Source organism: Centrocercus urophasianus, unplaced genomic scaffold (assembly GCF_019232065.1).
Source record: "Centrocercus urophasianus isolate 14NV4802_14NV808 unplaced genomic scaffold, USGS_Curo_1.0 seq_2, whole genome shotgun sequence".
Classification (NCBI taxonomy): domain Eukaryota; kingdom Metazoa; phylum Chordata; class Aves; order Galliformes; family Phasianidae; genus Centrocercus; species Centrocercus urophasianus.
The window spans coordinates 7,464,875-7,483,029 of record NW_024884755.1 but is presented as its reverse complement, the minus strand read 5'-3'; the positions used below and the strand labels follow the sequence as shown (position 1 = coordinate 7,483,029).

At 37.0% G+C, this 18,155-nt stretch overlaps 1 protein-coding gene across 1 annotated transcript in view; it reads left to right on the top strand.

The window, feature by feature from the left end:
• Nucleotides 1–18,155, top strand: part of LOC122161767 (neural-cadherin-like) — a 46,712-nt gene that overhangs the window by 19,271 nt on the left and 9,286 nt on the right. The window contains 18 exon segments of the mRNA XM_042821405.1: nucleotides 315–457; nucleotides 1,134–1,306; nucleotides 2,235–2,403; nucleotides 3,112–3,282; nucleotides 4,187–4,359; nucleotides 4,774–4,941; nucleotides 5,526–5,775; nucleotides 5,894–6,021; nucleotides 6,695–6,881; nucleotides 7,597–7,740; nucleotides 8,251–8,534; nucleotides 9,042–10,653; nucleotides 11,211–11,304; nucleotides 12,337–12,521; nucleotides 12,697–12,926; nucleotides 15,609–15,886; nucleotides 16,726–16,940; nucleotides 17,784–17,911. Coding sequence (XP_042677339.1) covers nucleotides 315–457; nucleotides 1,134–1,306; nucleotides 2,235–2,403; nucleotides 3,112–3,282; nucleotides 4,187–4,359; nucleotides 4,774–4,941; nucleotides 5,526–5,775; nucleotides 5,894–6,021; nucleotides 6,695–6,881; nucleotides 7,597–7,740; nucleotides 8,251–8,534; nucleotides 9,042–10,653; nucleotides 11,211–11,304; nucleotides 12,337–12,521; nucleotides 12,697–12,926; nucleotides 15,609–15,886; nucleotides 16,726–16,940; nucleotides 17,784–17,911 — 4,732 coding nt within the window.

The following is an 18,155-nucleotide window of genomic DNA, read 5'->3' as shown; positions in this document are numbered from 1 at the left end:
GATGAACAAAATAAATGAATAAGTTCTGGGTTTAGCCCAAACCTTGTGAAGCTAAGTGTGAAAGCGTCAACACTGCTGGAAGTTTACAATGGAATCTACAGGTGGTAACCACAGAAAGACATGAGATATGGAAGGTTGGATAAGTCATCAGTGCTATCGTTCAGTTTTGTTACAAAGTAGCATATTTCTTAGTAGTGTAATTACAGTAATAATTCAGAGATCTCTGCAATACCCTTTATACACTTGGTAGAAGTCCTGTGTGTATTTTTTTTTTCTGTCTAAATTGCATAAATGATCATAATTTTGTTTAACAGTTACAGGAGCTTTGTTTCTGAAGATGCAGGCCCAAATACATTGGTAGCTACAGTCAATGCTGTTGACCCTGATGGAGATGGCGTGACCTATGATATTCCCTCTGGGAATCAAAAAGGAAACTTCGTTGTTGACCCTAAGAAGGGTAATGATGTATTAGCTCTTCACTGCTACAGCAAATGAAAGCAGACAACAAAGAAAAGTATGAACAGGCAGCATCTGAGTACAGCTGGTACAATCCTTCAAATTGAGATTTGTTTGCTCTGTTTGCTTTGTTTGAAACTACTCTATATTATACCTGTGTTATGAACTGAAGTCAAAATCTGAATGCGTGTTTTTCAAAGCGTATGCTGAAGACATTGAATATATATGGAGAGAGCTGCTTCAACTCTATATCTTTCAGAGTTCACTTAGCATGAGATTTTGATTTCATTTCAAACTGTACTTTGCAATGTTAATGTTAGATTCAGATTCCTGAAAATGTGATTGCAGGTAAAGAAGTCTGCCACAATGTTTTTGGGTAGTTTTTGGTGGAAACAGATGCATTAAAGAAAATGAACCAGCTGAGCTGTAGCTGGTGTCTCCTTCCGCTCTGTAGGCATACTTGCAGACAAATCTGTTGTTGTACTTCTTAACTTTGTTTCAATATCAGACTGCAGTAAAGATACCATAGAAATTAAACCATAGAAATAGCAGCCATAAGGTTTGTTTTTAAGTAGGTAAATCAGAATGGCTGTTGTCTTGCTTACTAATGAGAAGAGAAACAGTAATCTGTTAATGTACCAAAAATAAAAAAATACAACCTATTGTTGTCTTTACAGGGCTAGTTAGACTTCGTTCAAGCCCATTTCCAAAGCTGCAGGGGACAGAGTATGTACTTAATGTCACAGCTACAGATGATAATGCCTCGGGAGGGCCCCATTCTCTTACAAGTACTGCTCAGGTTATTGTGAAAATTGATGATGTCAACAACAACAAACCAGTCTTTCAGAAGGTACAAATATGAGACTAGGTGATGTGCATTAGACTGGGTAGCAAATGTTTAAGACTGTTGTCACTGCAAGTGAAACAGCATATGGCTAATGAAAGAGGTGATCCACTTTTTCTCTCTTCTTGATGCCCTGATCTTCTCCAGCTCTCACATCTCTTTCCCGAGCCTCATGTGCTTTGTTATTCTCTTGTGGCTGAGCAGCTTATCAGCACTCTTTTCCTGAACCCCACATCATCTCTGGCATTTTAGAAGATAGGGTCTAGTGAATACCTTTTGGGGCTTCAGTATGACACATGAGGAGGGATGGATTAGCTGTATCTGTCCAGTGGACTTGTGACAAAACATTCTAGAGCAACTCTAGGGCTTCTGGTCAATTTGTGTCTGGAATTGACGAAAGAAGCAAAAGAAGATAGTGAATTAGCTTAAATGGTTAAGTACTGTGAAAAATAAATGCTTGAATGTGTTTTCTGAATATTCACTGTTATTAACATTCTGTTGTCTACAAACTTAGTTTCATGCTGATGGCTAGTATGTTAGTGGAAAATGTTGCATATTTTGGGAAGTGACTGTTTGTATTGATTTTGTAGATCATCATTATTCTGTTCTTTGCAGTCTTACTTTGTATGGAAGGCCATGTTTGACCAGAGCAGCTGTGTGGTTTGGGCAAATGTTTGCACTCTTTTTTATAAGGCTTTTGCTAACGTAGAAATATGTTTGCATTTGGAAGTACAGGTAGCTGTACTTTCTGTCCTAATATTTTAACCAACTGGTAGTTGTTGATTTATATAACCACCAAACAGCAAAGTGAAGTGTGTAAATTAAGAAACGTGCCTAAATAGTGGTTTTTGTTATGTTGTTTTCTATCTAGTATATCTTTTAAGTCAAATGGTGAGATATGTGCTTGATTTATTTTATTTTATTTATTTTGTAGTGTCATTATTATAGGGAACATGCTTCTGTGTTGGAAAACCAACCCTCAGGAACGGCTGTACTGCAAGTTGAAGCCACTGATGCTGATGAAGGAGCCAATGGTATAGTGAAATATGGCTTGATGCGCAGAGATGGTGTCCTACCAGCATTTAGAATTCACCCTGATACAGGTGAAGTGAATGGCAGAACTGATACTCACAGATGTTAACATTGATGGAAAACTAGCTGAAATAATGAGCATCACAAAGTCTGTTTTTGAGTTTTTTTTACAGCAGGCAAGATACAAGCTCTATTAATTCCATGAAACGTAGTTTCTTATCAAATGCTGAGCTAGGTCTGATATTTTCCTTGAAATGTGGAAGTTCTGCTGTGTAAAGTAACTTGTATGGCTTTGTAAGCAAATTAAAAAGAAATACCAATTTTTAGTGCACCTTATCTTGCAATGTTGTTAATGGCTTATCAGTGACATCCAATAGAATAGTCTTACAAAAGACCAAGAGACTAAAATTCTCAGAAAGGCAAAACTAAATTCAGGTGAAACTTTCAGAGGGTAGAACGTGTGAGACATGTCTTATATCCCTTATGTGCTTCAAAATAAATCATTTTTATAAACTTCATCTCTTAAAGTAGTCTGGTATTACCTTTCTTGTGAGCCAAAGATGTAAGCGTGTATTTAGTTTGTGTCTGCATGAGCAATTGAAGTTCTTGAGATTGTTAAGTCTTGTGACTGAAGCTTTAAACCTAAAATTCACGTTATACTTGAATTTAACCTAATATTGGGTTGTATCTCAATTTATTAGTTGATGGTTAAATAAACATCTGAATATTGTGTTCTCAGATGCATAGTATTCTAACTCTGGTATTTAATTTGTTTTCAGGAGTTCTGACAACTGTTCAGGTATTTGATCGAGAAAAGCAGAGGGAATATCCTGTCACTGTGACAGCAACAGACCAGGCAGCAGAACCACTCATTGGGATATGTCAGATAAATGTTATCATTCTGGACCAAAATGACAATGATCCCAGATTTGAGAACACCCGCTATGAATGTAATTGAGAGTCATTGGATAGCGTTTCTGTGCCTTGACTGTGAGCTTACCTGATGTCTAAGATTTTTGGATTTTGTCAGTGTTGGCAGTGATTGTAGCCAGAAATGCACTTAGCTTAATTGCAGAATTGTCATTCTGTATGATGTGCAATGTAACCAGTACAACCTTGGCTAATGGGCCTGTGTGAGTGCTATGGGAAGATTCCTTGGAACGACTGCTGTTTCACTATCTGTGCTTTTCTGAGTGCATTGGGTGTCTGTGGCACTGCACAGATGCGTAAGACCGTGTGATTTGCAGCACTGAGCAGTAACTGAATTGTTTGTTTCTTGATTAATGGTTTTTTTTTTTTTTTTGGTCATACGTTTTCCCATTTGATTGATATTTATCATTCTGCATTGTTTGCTGTTTTACCTTTCCTTCCTGGTTGTTCACAAAATCCTGCTCATTTATGGATAAACACCCAGAGGCAAGGATCCTATTCATAAAAAAAAAAAAAACAACAAAGATTGATATTCTCAATTAATTAAAATATACTAATCATAGAAAGTAGTTTCTGATATTGTGGTCCTTTTCTGAAATTCTGTTTGTTTGTATTTCATCCCCAAAAATGTGTCCTTTAGTATTTTTTTAAACACTTAAAAAAAAAAGTAATTTATTGTGGGAAATAAGATTTCCAAGTTATGAGTATGATAATATGAATTTATGTTCCCCATAGCTGTGGATTGATAAGAACAATTGAAAATATTTGGTTTGACTTTACAGGCATTGTTCCAAGGAAGATAAAGCTATATTTTCCATACACTTCAGTATTTCCTCATGTTTTTGTAGTAAGATGTTTATGGTACTTTGGTGAACTGATGATCAGTTCGAAATATTAGTCTGAAAAATCCTTTCCTTACATTAGATTTCCTGAGAGAGGACACAAGAGTTGGGACCAGCTTTCTCCGTGTTACAGCCCATGACGATGACTACAGCTCTAATGCTGTCATCACATATTCCATAGCAGATGGGGAAACAGATTATTTACAAATTAATCCCACTAGTGGCTGGATATTTGTTAACCAACCCATATCTCAGGTATGGTGCTTATTTTCATTTTAAACTGGCCTTCTCGATATGGCATAGGAGGGACTGAGGTCGTTGCTTTTTCTTTACTGCTATGCTATCCCTTCACCTTAAGGGGTCAATATATCATTTTTAAATTAAACTTAAGTCTCACGCTGTTTGCTTTAAACTTAGTGTGCTGAAATTTGCTAACGTTTATTGAGATAAATAGTAGTATTTACCAACAGTACTGAGTAAAGAAAATCGATTTTGTTAGCAGCCTTGTACCTATTTCATATTCTGAAGTCTTCTTTCTGTTTGTGGATGTTTTTCTTTTGCACAGATTTTAAGTATGCCTTTAACTTCGCATATTCATTTACTTTGCTAAAAAAGCTCACCTGAGCCCTAATCAAAACCCTCTGTAATGAACCCCTTTTTACTGTTCAGAGGTCATCTATAATTCGAGATATTATTGCTACAGATGGAGGCAATAGGAGCAGTAAAGTTGAACTTGTGGTAACTGTTACTAGTGCAAAAAACCAGCCTCCACAGTGGGAAAGAGACAGCTATGAAGTTGTCATTCCAGAGAATACTACACGAGATGCATCAGTTTTGGTAAGTTTGGGACACACTTGTTTGTTTATAAGGCTTTAGAGTATCTGAATGTGCTTGTTTACCTAACTGTAGGGAGCTTTATAATGGTTTTGTGAATTACAATGGCTGGTCATCTGCCATCCCTTTTCATTAAAAAATGCTGTCAATAACCAGCATTTTTCTTTAATTTATGTGAGGATAATTGTTATTTAATTTCCTTCTCACTTGAACAATGCTATAGGTAAATTAATTCCACTGTTTTGAGTGCTACTGTCTTACCTGAGGGGATTATTGGACTTAAAATACTTCGACTTGTTCAATTTAATTTCTCACAGCAGATAATCAGAACAGTTTTACAATATAACTCTGAAGTACGTGCTTTTAGGATAACATCCTGAAGAACCAAACCTGTAGTGGCTGGTAGCCTTTGGGCGCAGCTGTTTGTGCCTGGAGATGTGTCAGGAAGGGTTAGGATTTGATAACCAGCAAGACTTGTCTTACTGTTTCCAGTTGAGAGCTGAGCATCTAGAAGAGTTGGTGAATCCTTTAGAAATGTTACTGTACATACAAACTTGTTGAGTATTCAAATTCTTGGAACTGTGCAGAGAATCAAAGCGACCTCTCCCCTTGGAGATCCTCGTGTGACTTACAACCTAGAAGAGGGACTTGTACCAGAAACCAACATGCCAGTTCGTTTCTACTTGACTCCAAACAGAGATGATGGCTCTGCTTCAATCCTGGTAGCTGAGCTACTGGATTATGAAACAACAAAGAACTTTCTGCTGAGAGTTCGAGCACAGAATGTTGCTGCAGTTCCTCTAGCAGCATTCACTGCGATCTATATTAATGTAACAGGTGTGTAAATGCTTTGATCACATAATCTTAATTAATTAAATTAATTAATTAATTAATAATATATATTTTTTACTCTGTTTTATGTTTTCTTCTTTATGTGCTCTTTCTGATGCTTTAGATGTCAATGACAATGTCCCATTCTTCACCTCATCTATTTATGAAGCCTCAGTAACAGAGGGAGCTGATATTGGGACATTTGTCATTCAGGTCTCTGCCACCGACCTTGACCTTGGTCAGAATGGTGAGGTAAGCAAGTGGGGATCTGTGTTTTATGTAATGAAATGTACAGTCATATAGTTTCAGCATTAAACAATGACAATAAATATTTCTTTATATAATATGTAATTCAGGTGAAAAATTCCTTGCTATTGGATGCTCTGGTTTTGAAAGGTCTATGCAGACCTAAAATGTGATTGGACAAATTAATGAAAAAGTAAGGTTATTAAATGCTTTTGTGAGTGGTAAACTGTGGGAAGCGCTCACTACTGATTTTAGAAATCTAAAATAGGCACATCCTTGGAAGCAAACTTATTTCTCTCTGGGGAGCAAAAATGAAAGCTGAAGTCAAGTGCATCAAAACATACAAATATAGAAATGAGGACGCAGTCCGTAGCAGTGAGCAAATTCAGTTGACGCATGGCTGTTATGTCAGTGTCTGGAATGTTTAGCTAAGTTTGAATGCTGTTGCGCAAGTACTGTGCAAATGTGCTAGTGAACTCATTAACCGATCAGACAAGTTTATTTCAGGTTAATTGACTTGAACCTAGAGATTTCTCAAACTTGCATTTTTACTTTATTTTCTTGGATCGAGTCAAGTTCTCAGCCAGTTCTCAGTCTTTCTCTCTTTAAGTACTTCTTCAGTTATGATCTATCCAATGAAAGAAAAGTATAGATTAACATCTTGTTTTTAATCCTTTAGATAACGTACTCTCTGTTGCATGACCATAGTGGAGACTATACATGTTTTCGCTTGGACTCACAGACAGGCTCAGTATACACTGCCTCAGTGTTTGACAGAGAGAAGAAGGGATCTTATCTTTTAGAAGTTGAGTCAGTTGATGGCTCTGAATCAGCTCGACCTGGAAAACATGGGAGGCCAAATTCTGGTAAGAAACAGTTGTCTGTGACAAGCATGATTTTGCCTGGGTTGGTGTCTGACAACAGAAGCTTTGAAATGCAAGATTAACATTTAATTTCCCTTTTTCTTTTCTTTTTTTTTTTTTTAAAAAAAATTTGTCTACAAGAGAACTGAAAGGAATTGTTAAAATGATGACTGTGATGGTCAAGTAGGGTTTTTGTTCTCGAACTAAAAGAAGAATAGGGGTTCATAGTTAAAGTTCAAAGAGTATTTTCTGTCTAGCAGAGATGCACCCATCCATAGAATACAGGCCTTGTTTGGGTCATGAAGAAGTTTCTTAAACCACTGTATTCATTCAAGAACTAATTATGAAGTATGAAGGAAGGAAAGTTTGAGACAGAAAATCTTATTCTCAATTTACAGCTGTGCCTAAATAAAGACTTAGTTTGACTTTTGTGGCTTAAGGACAAGAAGTTATGACTTAAAACTGTACAATTGCCATATTAGGCATCAATTATTCATGTATTATCTCTTTAAGCAAATTGGATGTGAGATTCATTTGATATCCAAGTGCTTTTGAGTAATATTGGTATATATATATATTGTCCTCAACCCTAAGGGTTTGTTTCTTTATTGTCTACGTATTAGTCTTCATTTAATGTGCAGCTAGACACTTTAAGGAATTGTAGCTGACAGAAGTGGCACGGCTGAGTATTTTAATCTCTTGTTTCTTGTCTCTCTAGACACAGCTTATGTGCGTGTTTTTATCACTGATGTGAATGATAACAAACCTGTCTTCACTCAAAGTGTCTATGAAGTGAATGTGGATGAGGATCAGGATGTGGGCTCAACTGTCATTACAGTCAGTGCTAATGATGAAGATGAAGGTAAAGCATTGGAATTCCCCGTAGCTGCTTATAAAATATTAATGAGTTAATTTCAGCACACCAGGAGATATTTAATGGTTTTAGGAAGGAAGATGTCTTAGATTTGAAAACTTCTTGGAGTGTGAACTGATCACATGTGAATGCTAGTTGATAATGGAGTCATAAATCAAGTGAGTTCTATTTTATGAAGCAGTGCACTAATGTGGGATGATGGGGAATGATTTCTGTGCCAGTATAAATTTATTAGAGATTTTTTTATTTTTTATTTTTAGCAAACGAGTACATTTTATGTCCCAGTAAACTAAGGTTTTGGTTTTTTGATACCCATTGTCATATCTGAAACTGAAGTTCTGGGTAAGTAGTCTGGCATAGCTGCAGATTTTAAAATATCACTAAACTATACTACCAAAAATCATCAGTTGTAATATGAGTTGTGCTTCATTTCAACGTCCTGTGTTTTAATGTATCTCAAGAAATTGTGTTTTTTCTGACACTATTGTTAATTGACAGGAACAAATGCTAAGTTACGTTATCAGATCACTGCTGGAAACACAGGAGGGGTGCTTGGTGTACAACCAGAAACGGGAGCTATTTTTATTTCCCAGCCACTGGATTATGAAGAAACAAAAATGTATGAGATCCACTTGTTGGCTTCTGATGGGAAATGGGAAGATTATGCAGTTGCCATCATCAGTGTCATGAATAAAAATGATGAGTCTCCAGTTTTCTCTATCAATGAGTACTATGGAAGTATAATTGAAGAACTGGATGGGTTACCAGTCTTCGTGCTTCAGGTAGTGCATTTCATGTGCTTCCAGAGATTGTAATATTTCAATGAAAGAGCACGGTTTGCTCTGGTACAATTATGTGAATAATAATGCAACACATATATATTAACGTACTGTAGTTTTACTGAATATTTTTGTCAGTTGAAGAAGAGAAATGCACTTCTATGGAAAAATAATTATAAAAATGTAGTAAGCAAGATAAGCAGAATGGATCATTTGTGATCCTAAAAACCAGATCATTAACATTTTAAAGTAGCTATCAGAACAATATAGTTAAATTACCTCTATAAATATGAAAAAATAAAAGATGACTGTAATAGTGTAATACACTACTCTGTTATTGTAGTGTGAAAGACGTTTATCTACTCTTAATTGTCCCACCTCTCAATTGCTATCTAACATGCACATATTAATTGTGTGTCATACTTTTGCTTGGGCTCTGTTAGATGGTGGAAGCATGCAGGATGTAACATCATTTTATAATTATCATGCCTGTTTTCAATACTTCTTCAGGTTATGGCAAATGATCCTGATAATGTGGATGAAGGAGATTTGAGTTACTCATTGCACGGGCACGGAGCTGCTGATATTTTCACAATAGATGAGAACACAGGAAGCATTTACGCACACAAGATGCTGGATCGGGAAGAAAGAGCACTGTGGAGATTTGTTGTATTGGCTACTGATGAAGGTGGAGAAGGACTTACAGGATTTGCTGATGTAATTATTAATGTGTGGGATATAAATGACAATGCACCCATGTTCACATGTATGCCTGATGATTGCAATGGGAGTGTCTTTGAAAATTCTCCTGCAGAGACATTAGTCATGGAGATGAGCGCAGTTGATCGCGATGATCCAAATGTAGGTCTGAATGCTGTTTTGACTTACACCATAACAGAGAATGTAAGAAATGAGTTTGGCAGTGACATGTTTAACATCAATCCCAATACCGGTACTATCCGTGTGGCGGGGGGAGTTTTGGACAGAGAAAGGACTGCGATTTACTTTCTTACCATTGAAGCAAGAGATGGGGGAGGGCTAACAGGAACTGGCACTGCCACCATCTGGATTGCAGATGTCAATGATCATGTACCTAATTTCACAAAAGAGAAGTGGCAGGCGGCAATTCCCGAAAACAGTGCCATCGACTCAGAAATTCTGCGAGTGTCTGCTACAGATGCAGATGGTGGGAAAAACGCTCACTTAACATTCAGCATCATCAGGGGAGACCCAGATCAGAAGTTTTATATTGAGAATGACAAAGAATGGCAATGTGCCACTATCCGACTGAAAAAAAAATTGGATTTTGAGAAAGCACATGAAAGACAGTTTAATCTTACTATTAAAGTGGAAGATCTTGACTTTTCTAGTACTGCTATGTGCCTGATTGAAGTTGAAGACTCTAATGACCACAGTCCAGTTTTCCATTCTCAGCTTATTCAGACAAGCCCTATTTTTGAAAATGTGCCTGTAGGTACTACAGTAACCACAGTGAGAGCGACAGACAAGGATTCGGGTTTGAATGGGAACATTATATATTCTATAAAGTCAGATTCAGATCCCATGAGGCAATTTGTCATTGACCAGCATGGTCATGTGATTGTGGCGAATAAACTAGATCGTGAAGTCATTCAGAAATACAGTCTAATTGTGCAAGCTTCAGATCAAGGGACACCTGCTGAAACTGGAAGTGTTACAGTTTTAATTAACTTGCTTGATGTTAATGACAACGGACCAAGGTTTGAGGCACCATACATGCCAGTAGTTTGGGAAAACATGTTGAGCCCTGAAATAGTGCATATGAACCATTCATCAAAACTACTTCATGCATACGATCCCGATAGCGAGGAAAATGGGCCACCGTTTACATTTTCATTGCCACCAGATTATCAGAATTCTTTGGATTTTTCTCTTACTGACAACAGAGATGACACTGCAACTGTAACTGCTTTGAGGTCCTTTGACAGAGAAAAGCAGAAGGTGTTTCATCTGCCAATAGTTATAACAGATAGTGGGATTCCAGTTATGAGCTCCACAAACACCTTAACAATAACAATTGGTGATGAAAATGACAACTGCCATGAATCTGGCCGTAAGGACATCTATGTTTACAGTAACAAAGGTAAGTGTTATCTACAGTAGTTCTGTATTGGGCTGCTAATTTTGCTATTTTAGAACAGTTTTTCTATTTTTAATGGATCTTCCACTTCTGTGACAAACCACAGGAGCCTGAAATGGCCATGGTTTGAAACAGCTTAGTGGCTTCTTGTCCATTTCCCGGTTGTACCCTACAAGATGCTCTCGCTCTCTGGGTACCAGTTGTGTGCTGTCAGAAACAGCAGAGCAGTAACGATGGTTTGTGGTTTTCACCCCTGATATTGTGATGATTATTTTTTTTTTTTAATTTTTTTAACTTCTCAGAATTTCATATGGAGTTATATTCATGTATCTTGCACTGTATTGGGTTGTGCTTGGCCTTCATGCCTTTCTGTGACATCCATGGTGTACTCACCTCTCCAGAAGTGGCAGGCTTTGCACTGTTTTAAGAATCTTGGATCATAGCCATCACCAAATTATGCGGGAATCTGAAAATAATTATCCCAGTAATGAAGCTGTGGAATATAAAGTGCGCCCAAAAGCAAAAATTAAATGCAGATTTATTATAATTTATCTCAACAGGAAAATGGTCAACAGCAGTGCTTGGGGAAGTGTTTGCACCAGATCAGGATGAGTGGGACAACAAAACATTTCTCTCTGAAGGAAAACTGTTCAAGTGAGGATTGTATTTGTGTCACAATCAGTAATATTATGCTTTTGTAATTATTTTACTCACCATGTTTTTCCTTATGTTCAGGATGTACACAGAACTGGGATTATTGAGTTTATTAAGAAATGTACTTTTGAATGTACTTAACAAGAACAAAACAAAAACAAAGCTCTGGTAACTAGTCACCAAGAACTTAATGCATGAAAAGATTTTTTTTTCTTTCTTTCCTTTTTTTTTTTTTTTTTTTTTTTTACTGTGGAGAATGCTGGCTCACACCATGATGTTTGTTTTTAATCCTTACTTTTTAAAAATGTACACATTCTGTAAGATCCAATTTAAAAATTGGCTGTTTTTTACTGCCTGCCACTAACCATCAGAATTAATGGAATACAAATCACAAATTCCAAGGGACATAATATAATCATTTCATTAAAATTGGACTCAGATTCCATGATTTCTGTTGATGACAATTCACAATTGTACTGGAAAACCATAACTCTTCAGCTTATTGGAGTTAGTCTATTTATCAGTAGCCATTGGTACTGTTTCCATTTTAGGTTAATGCGTCACAGTAACATTCATGGAATATTTCCACAGTTACTCTTTACTTTCCCTTTGAGGTGGCACATGAAAACTATGTCAGAGATTTCATTACTGACTTTTTCCTATTCTGAATGGGTGAATGAGAATCTTGAAGGACTCTGTGTGTTTCTGTCAGTTTCTGTTTTCATGTAGACCTGTACACGATGGCTATGTTGAACTCCACAGTTACATTGATCCTATAGACTGCTTGCTTTGATTCAGGACAGGGAAGGTCTAGGGCTTTGGAAGTCAAAGAAACATCTCTGTGGAAGCCCTGCAAATTGTTTGGTCTTTGCTGAGCTCTTCCTGTTGTTCATTGATGTTGTTTGTGGATTTCCTAAGTTTTGATCTGTAACCTTCGTAACAACATCTAAGGCTTTATGAATTAAATTAATGAGTAATGTAAGCTCTCAGTATTGGTTTATTAAGTTTTCCTGATTGAAGGTTTATGTCTAGGTCTTTCAGATTAAATCAGAGAACTGGTTCGCTGATGATGGTGGATAATGCTCCTCAAGGAACATACAACTTAAAAATCAGAGTTTCAGATGGACTTTGTCCTGATGTTATATCTGCAGTACAAATCCACGTCAAAGAGCTGGAAAATGAAGCCATACAAAACTCAGCCACCGTGCGTCTCTCAGGTTTGTTTTAGTGCCTGCTGAGAGTTTAGATCAGCTGTGTCTGTATTTAGTGACTTATTTTATGATTTTGATTTAGAAACAATTGTAGGGCAGATGTACTTTTCTGTATGCTTCTAAATAAGTTGAAAGATTAACCTCTATTTCATGTTTATCTATTTTTGATTTCTAAACTCAGATATCACTGCAGAAGATTTTATACAGAGTGGTGAACATGGCAAAAACAGATACAACGTGTTCAAGGAATTACTGGCAAAAATGCTGTCAGTTAAGTTTAGTGATATCGTTGTCTTCGGTTTGATGAACGCTGATGGGAAACAGGCGGACGTAAGATTTGCAGTTCACGATGGCTCAGCTTATTACAGACCTGAGAAACTGCATGCTGAGATGGCAGCATTTAAAAATGAGGTACGTTCTAGGGTTGTCCTGTGGACTCAGTGTTTGGGTGAATGACACATTCAAGGTATGTTTTCCAGACTTTTTACTGGAAGAATATGCAGGATCTGCAGATCCTGTTTTTTGCCTCACTTGAGACAAAACATTTGTCAAGCAAATGCTAAATTCAAGTTGTCTTCCTTCCCCATAATCCCTTGCATACAATGAGTGAAGTCGGTTGCGATAGATACAACAGCTTTTTGTCGCACACGGATGGCCCTGTGTGGTACAGTCCCCTGTGTTCCCAGTCAGTTTCACTGTATAATCTATCAGACATGATTTCATACTCTGATATGAATCAGAATAATTCTTAGAAGATAAAGTAGTACTATAATACAGAGAATGTCTTGAAAGTGACAGCTTTTTGAATGTTCTAGATGCTGATGGAAATACCAAATCTGCTTGTGGTTAGACCTTATAGTAGAGGCTTGATGTCACACAGATTGAAGTTCTGCTGTACAAAGAGATGGCAGTCAATAGAAACAATTGTGCTGGAAGGAAGATGCAGGTTAGAAGAATAGTTAAATTAGATAAGATAGATGGAGACAACTAATTGTTTTATTTAACTTATCAAGGAATAGCTCTTAAATATGATGGGATTCCTCCTCTCATTTTGTTTTTTAAAGAGGGAAATAATTGTAAAATATGTTTTTTTTCCCTTCTGGATGATACCTAACTCTCCTGCTGTCTTACCACTTTCTGCGTGCCCACTAACAGAGTTACCCAGGTGTAATCTATCTTGTCCCATTCTAGTTGAGTTTAATACATCGTACATCTTGTGGAAGTTTCAAGGAGGAACACTGCTTTCCATGTATGTCATTACAGTAGGGTCTGTATGATTCTTGACCAAACAGTATCTGTCTTGCCACCTGCCTGCATCCTGTATGATGTTACGTAGTGTGTACTGTAGGAACCTACTTGGAGAGCAAGTTGGGAATATGGGTGCTATTCATAAAGTGTAACGTCTGTTTCTTCTGCTTACGTGTAGAATTATTGAACAATAGTATGGAATATTGCACAGATTTCAGATATTGATATTCAGATATGACTGCTGAATTCATCAAAGTGGTAACAAGGGACTGCTTCACATACTGTAGTGAAAAAGTTAAGTTAGTATTAATTATATATAACCTTTCAGTATTAAATTAATAGCTCCAGTGACTAATTGCCAACAATCCACAGAAAACCAATAATATCTGAAGAATTTCTGCAGATTTCTGTATCGTTTAACTATAAATAAAGAAAATAAGTAATTAGTGCTGGAATTATTCATTGAATTGCTAAATAATTAATATATTTGCTTTACTTTCTTGGGATGTAGCTTTACAACAACTGTTTTTATTTAGCAGTAAAAATAATCCATTCTAATCCTGTAGAGGAGCTGAGATTGTTTATATACACTCTGCTTTGCTGCAACGGTACTACATAGCTGTCTAAGAGTGCATTACTGACTCCCTGCTAATGGTGATTGATGTGAGCAACAGGCACCAGAGTGCTCTGACAGGATGTGTCATGTCAATGTAATGTACGTTTTTTGCCTTTGGGGATGTGATTTCAATACACGTTAAGATATTGTAGGATATCTGACAAATGATTATAAAGGTCAGTTTTCTTAGGGCTGTGAATTCAGATGACTGCAAAGCAAAACAAAACATAAGCTTCAGTATTTATGTATTTCCTTTTGTCTTTTCACAGCTGTTTATAAAATATTTGACATTCATTTTATCCTTTGAAAAAATACATATTGAGTGTACAGAGAAGAATCTCATCTCATGTTGTTAGCATTACCTTTGTATATCTCCATTGCTTGTAACTATGCCATAGAGAGGCCTGTTGTTTTCAGGTTTAGCCACTAAATGCATGTCACTTGGTGTGTTTGAATCTTCCTTCAAATACAAATCAAATTAGGAAGCTTTGGGCACATTTTTTAATGTCTGTTTGTGGAAACACCTTTACTGAATGACAAGACCTCTTTATTTGGGCCTTCCAAAGCAAATATTAATTAGTGATAAAAATAAGGAAATAGCAAAGATTAACATGGAATAAAAGATAATGACCGGGTGCTGAGTTGATTGCATTTTGCTCGAGACAATCTGAGATGAAACAGAAGCTTAGGGTGTAAATCAGTGGGCTGAATCCTAATTCCTGCAGACTCGTCACTGTCTGTAAACATTCCTACTAAATGCAGCTCAGTGCTGCCATTTTCCAGTCTGCATCCTTATGGATGCAGAACTTAAGAGAAGTTAAGATGTAATATCTGAGCAGGAGTTATGGTTGCTGTCAGAGTGCAGGAAGTGTGAGGTAGACCACACAGCTGGGAAGGTGAGTATCACGAGTATCACTGCTATCAGAGCCCTGATCCTGAGCAATAACACTGGTAGTGTGCAGCACCGATTTAACACATGCAATATCCATCAGGTCAGTGATTTAAGCTTTCAGGAAATTCTCCTACTATAAAGTTTTCTGTGTAATCGTGGCATTTGTTAAATCGCTTTGCTTGCCTTTATGGACAGGGGTGTTACTAATACTCAGGAAACTACAGTGTTCTGTTAATTTTATGATAGCTTAATTTTTATTTTTTTCATAAAGGAAGGAGTGAATAAAACCATGAGTAAGGAAAAGTCTGGTAATACGTCAAACTCTGTTTTCCCTTAGGTCCAGTCAGCGTTACAAGTGAGCATCTCACAGATTGATGTGGATGAATGTAGGAGCGCAAACTGTAGCGAGGGCAGTGGTTGTACAAACCACCTCTCTGTGAGCAACATCCCAACGGTGGTGGATGCAGGGAGCGTGTCGTTGGTCTCTGTGATGACCACCAGCAGCGCTGTCTGCACCTGTGCTGCCAGGAACCGAGTCCATCAGCCTTGTTCCTCCTATGCCCACAGCCCTTGTCTCAATGGTGGGATGTGTATTGACACTTTGAATGGTTACAGGTGGGGAAACTTCTACTGCACCCCTTTTCTTACTTTTTTCTTTTTGTTCTAAAAGTGCCAAGTGTAGCTAACAAGATACAGCTCTTGTAAAACAGTGAGTGCAATCCTAGCTGAAGGAGAAACAGAAAACCTGCGAGTGTGCTAGAGTGTGAAGTTAATGACAGCAGTATCTTTACAAGTGGCCCAGTAATGGTTGCTTTAGTCTTGATATCGATGGAAATACTGCAAGAACAAAAACCCTGGGAAAAAATGGTGGCATTATCAACACGTAACTTTTAAGGGCATTTCATTCAATAGGAATTAAGTAGCAATGGGGCAGAGGGGAATGGGATGTAGTGAAAACAGCAAGCAGTAAGGGCTTCAGAAAACACTACTTGGGAAAATTTCTTTACGGTCACATCAACTTGCATGCAGCAGTATTCCTTTGGTGAAATGACACGATTTACTTGAGCTGAGTTCTCCCTGCAGTAAATTGACCAACTGATATTTGATGTTTCATTTTGCTTACAAAGCGAAATAGTTTGATGTTTCCATCACTGTGGTTTCAGAGATATTTTTCGGATGCAGATTTTATGGTGACCAAATATATATTTTATATATATAATATATAAAATATAATATATATATATATTTTTATGTATTATAATATATTTTTTATATATAAATATATTCTTCATTCTTAAGGCATTTTAATAATTGCTGAGTACCTCTGTATACCTGAGGAGGCAAACACCATTACTTCAGAGTGTGACTTCAGCCCTATGTTTACTGTACGTAGAACCAAAGAAACAGTTGAACACTGGGGAATTTTGACATATCTTTTGTTTGTGCTATTTCAGATGTCTTTGTCCTGCTTCATTTCATGGACCAGACTGCCAGCAGACTAAGCACAGTTTCCATGGAAATGGTTATGCATGGTTTCGTCCCATCAGGCCTTGTTTTGAAAGCTCCCTTTCTCTAGAGTTTATTACCGCAGTTCCAGATGGACTTCTATTATACAGTGGTCCTTTATCAAATCCAGAACCTGGGAATACAGAAAGCTTCATTGCCATAGGTAATGCAGCAACTGTGTGTGCAAAAAATTGCCTTTTGGGAATGCGTGGGCTGTGAGAAGTGTTCAGTCTTTCCATCTTATGAGATAGTTTATTTTCTGGGCTGAAAATGTTGAAAAACATTTTGAAGCATATTCTGAAATGTTCTCTAACAGGTCTTGCTTTTTGGATGTATTGCCTTTTTATAGCCTGTAACTATTGGTCTGTTGCAGAGGAAACCAAGGGGAGAATAAAACAGATGGAGTTGTATATTAAAAATAATTCTCCTAGAAAAGTTGTAGTGCCATAAGGAATTTTGATACTTTGAACATAGGCGTTACACGATCAATGCAGACCTATTGCATGCCATTCTTATCACAGGAAAATTCATACACAAGTAGAACTCACTGCCTGAAGTTGATACATATCTAAAAGCAGTAGCAAGCTGCTGCTTTTTTGTGAATTAATTAATATACAAGATGTGTGGCATAGCTGGTGCTTTTTTAATTATTTGAAAGGTAATGTTGAATATCATTAATCATTAATATCTTCTTCTCTATTTTACAATTACTTGTAAATCTGGGGAGAAGTTAGGAGAGAGTAAAATCTGCATTATAAAACAACGAATTGCTTATCAGGAATTAGCTCTAGTGTTTGACTCTCGACAAAGAAGTGACACAATCTCAAGTAGAGAAATACTGTATTAAATGAATATTTCTACATAGCAGTAGTCAGAGAATATAGTTATTTCTATACTGAAACTTCTATACTGAACCATTAATCCACATCCACCAGCTGTGCCAAAATATCCAAAGTAGAAGGATACTTGTAGCTGGATGTCATTTATTTTTTCTGTGCTGTGTAAGAACTCTCCAGTGGCATTCCTGTGCTGAAGATGAGCCATGGCTCAGGTTCTGTGATGCTGCAGTTTCCAAGTCACCTGAATGTCTCAGACAAAACATGGCATCAACTGGAAGTGAGAACCAGTGGCCAGGTCAGTTGTTTGATTTTCCCCTTCAGAATATTGGCATTTACCTATGCAGATAGGTGAGAGTAGAGAAAAGAGACTGGATAATTCTGTGCATTATTCTAATCGTCCTTGTAGATTTAAGAGAAATGGTTGAACTACTCAGAGGTAAAAATTAAATCTTTTTTGTTAGATGATTCTGTTTTGGCTTGATGTTTTTATTGCATGGTAGAAAACAAAACAAAAACAAACAAACAAAAAAAGCAAAACC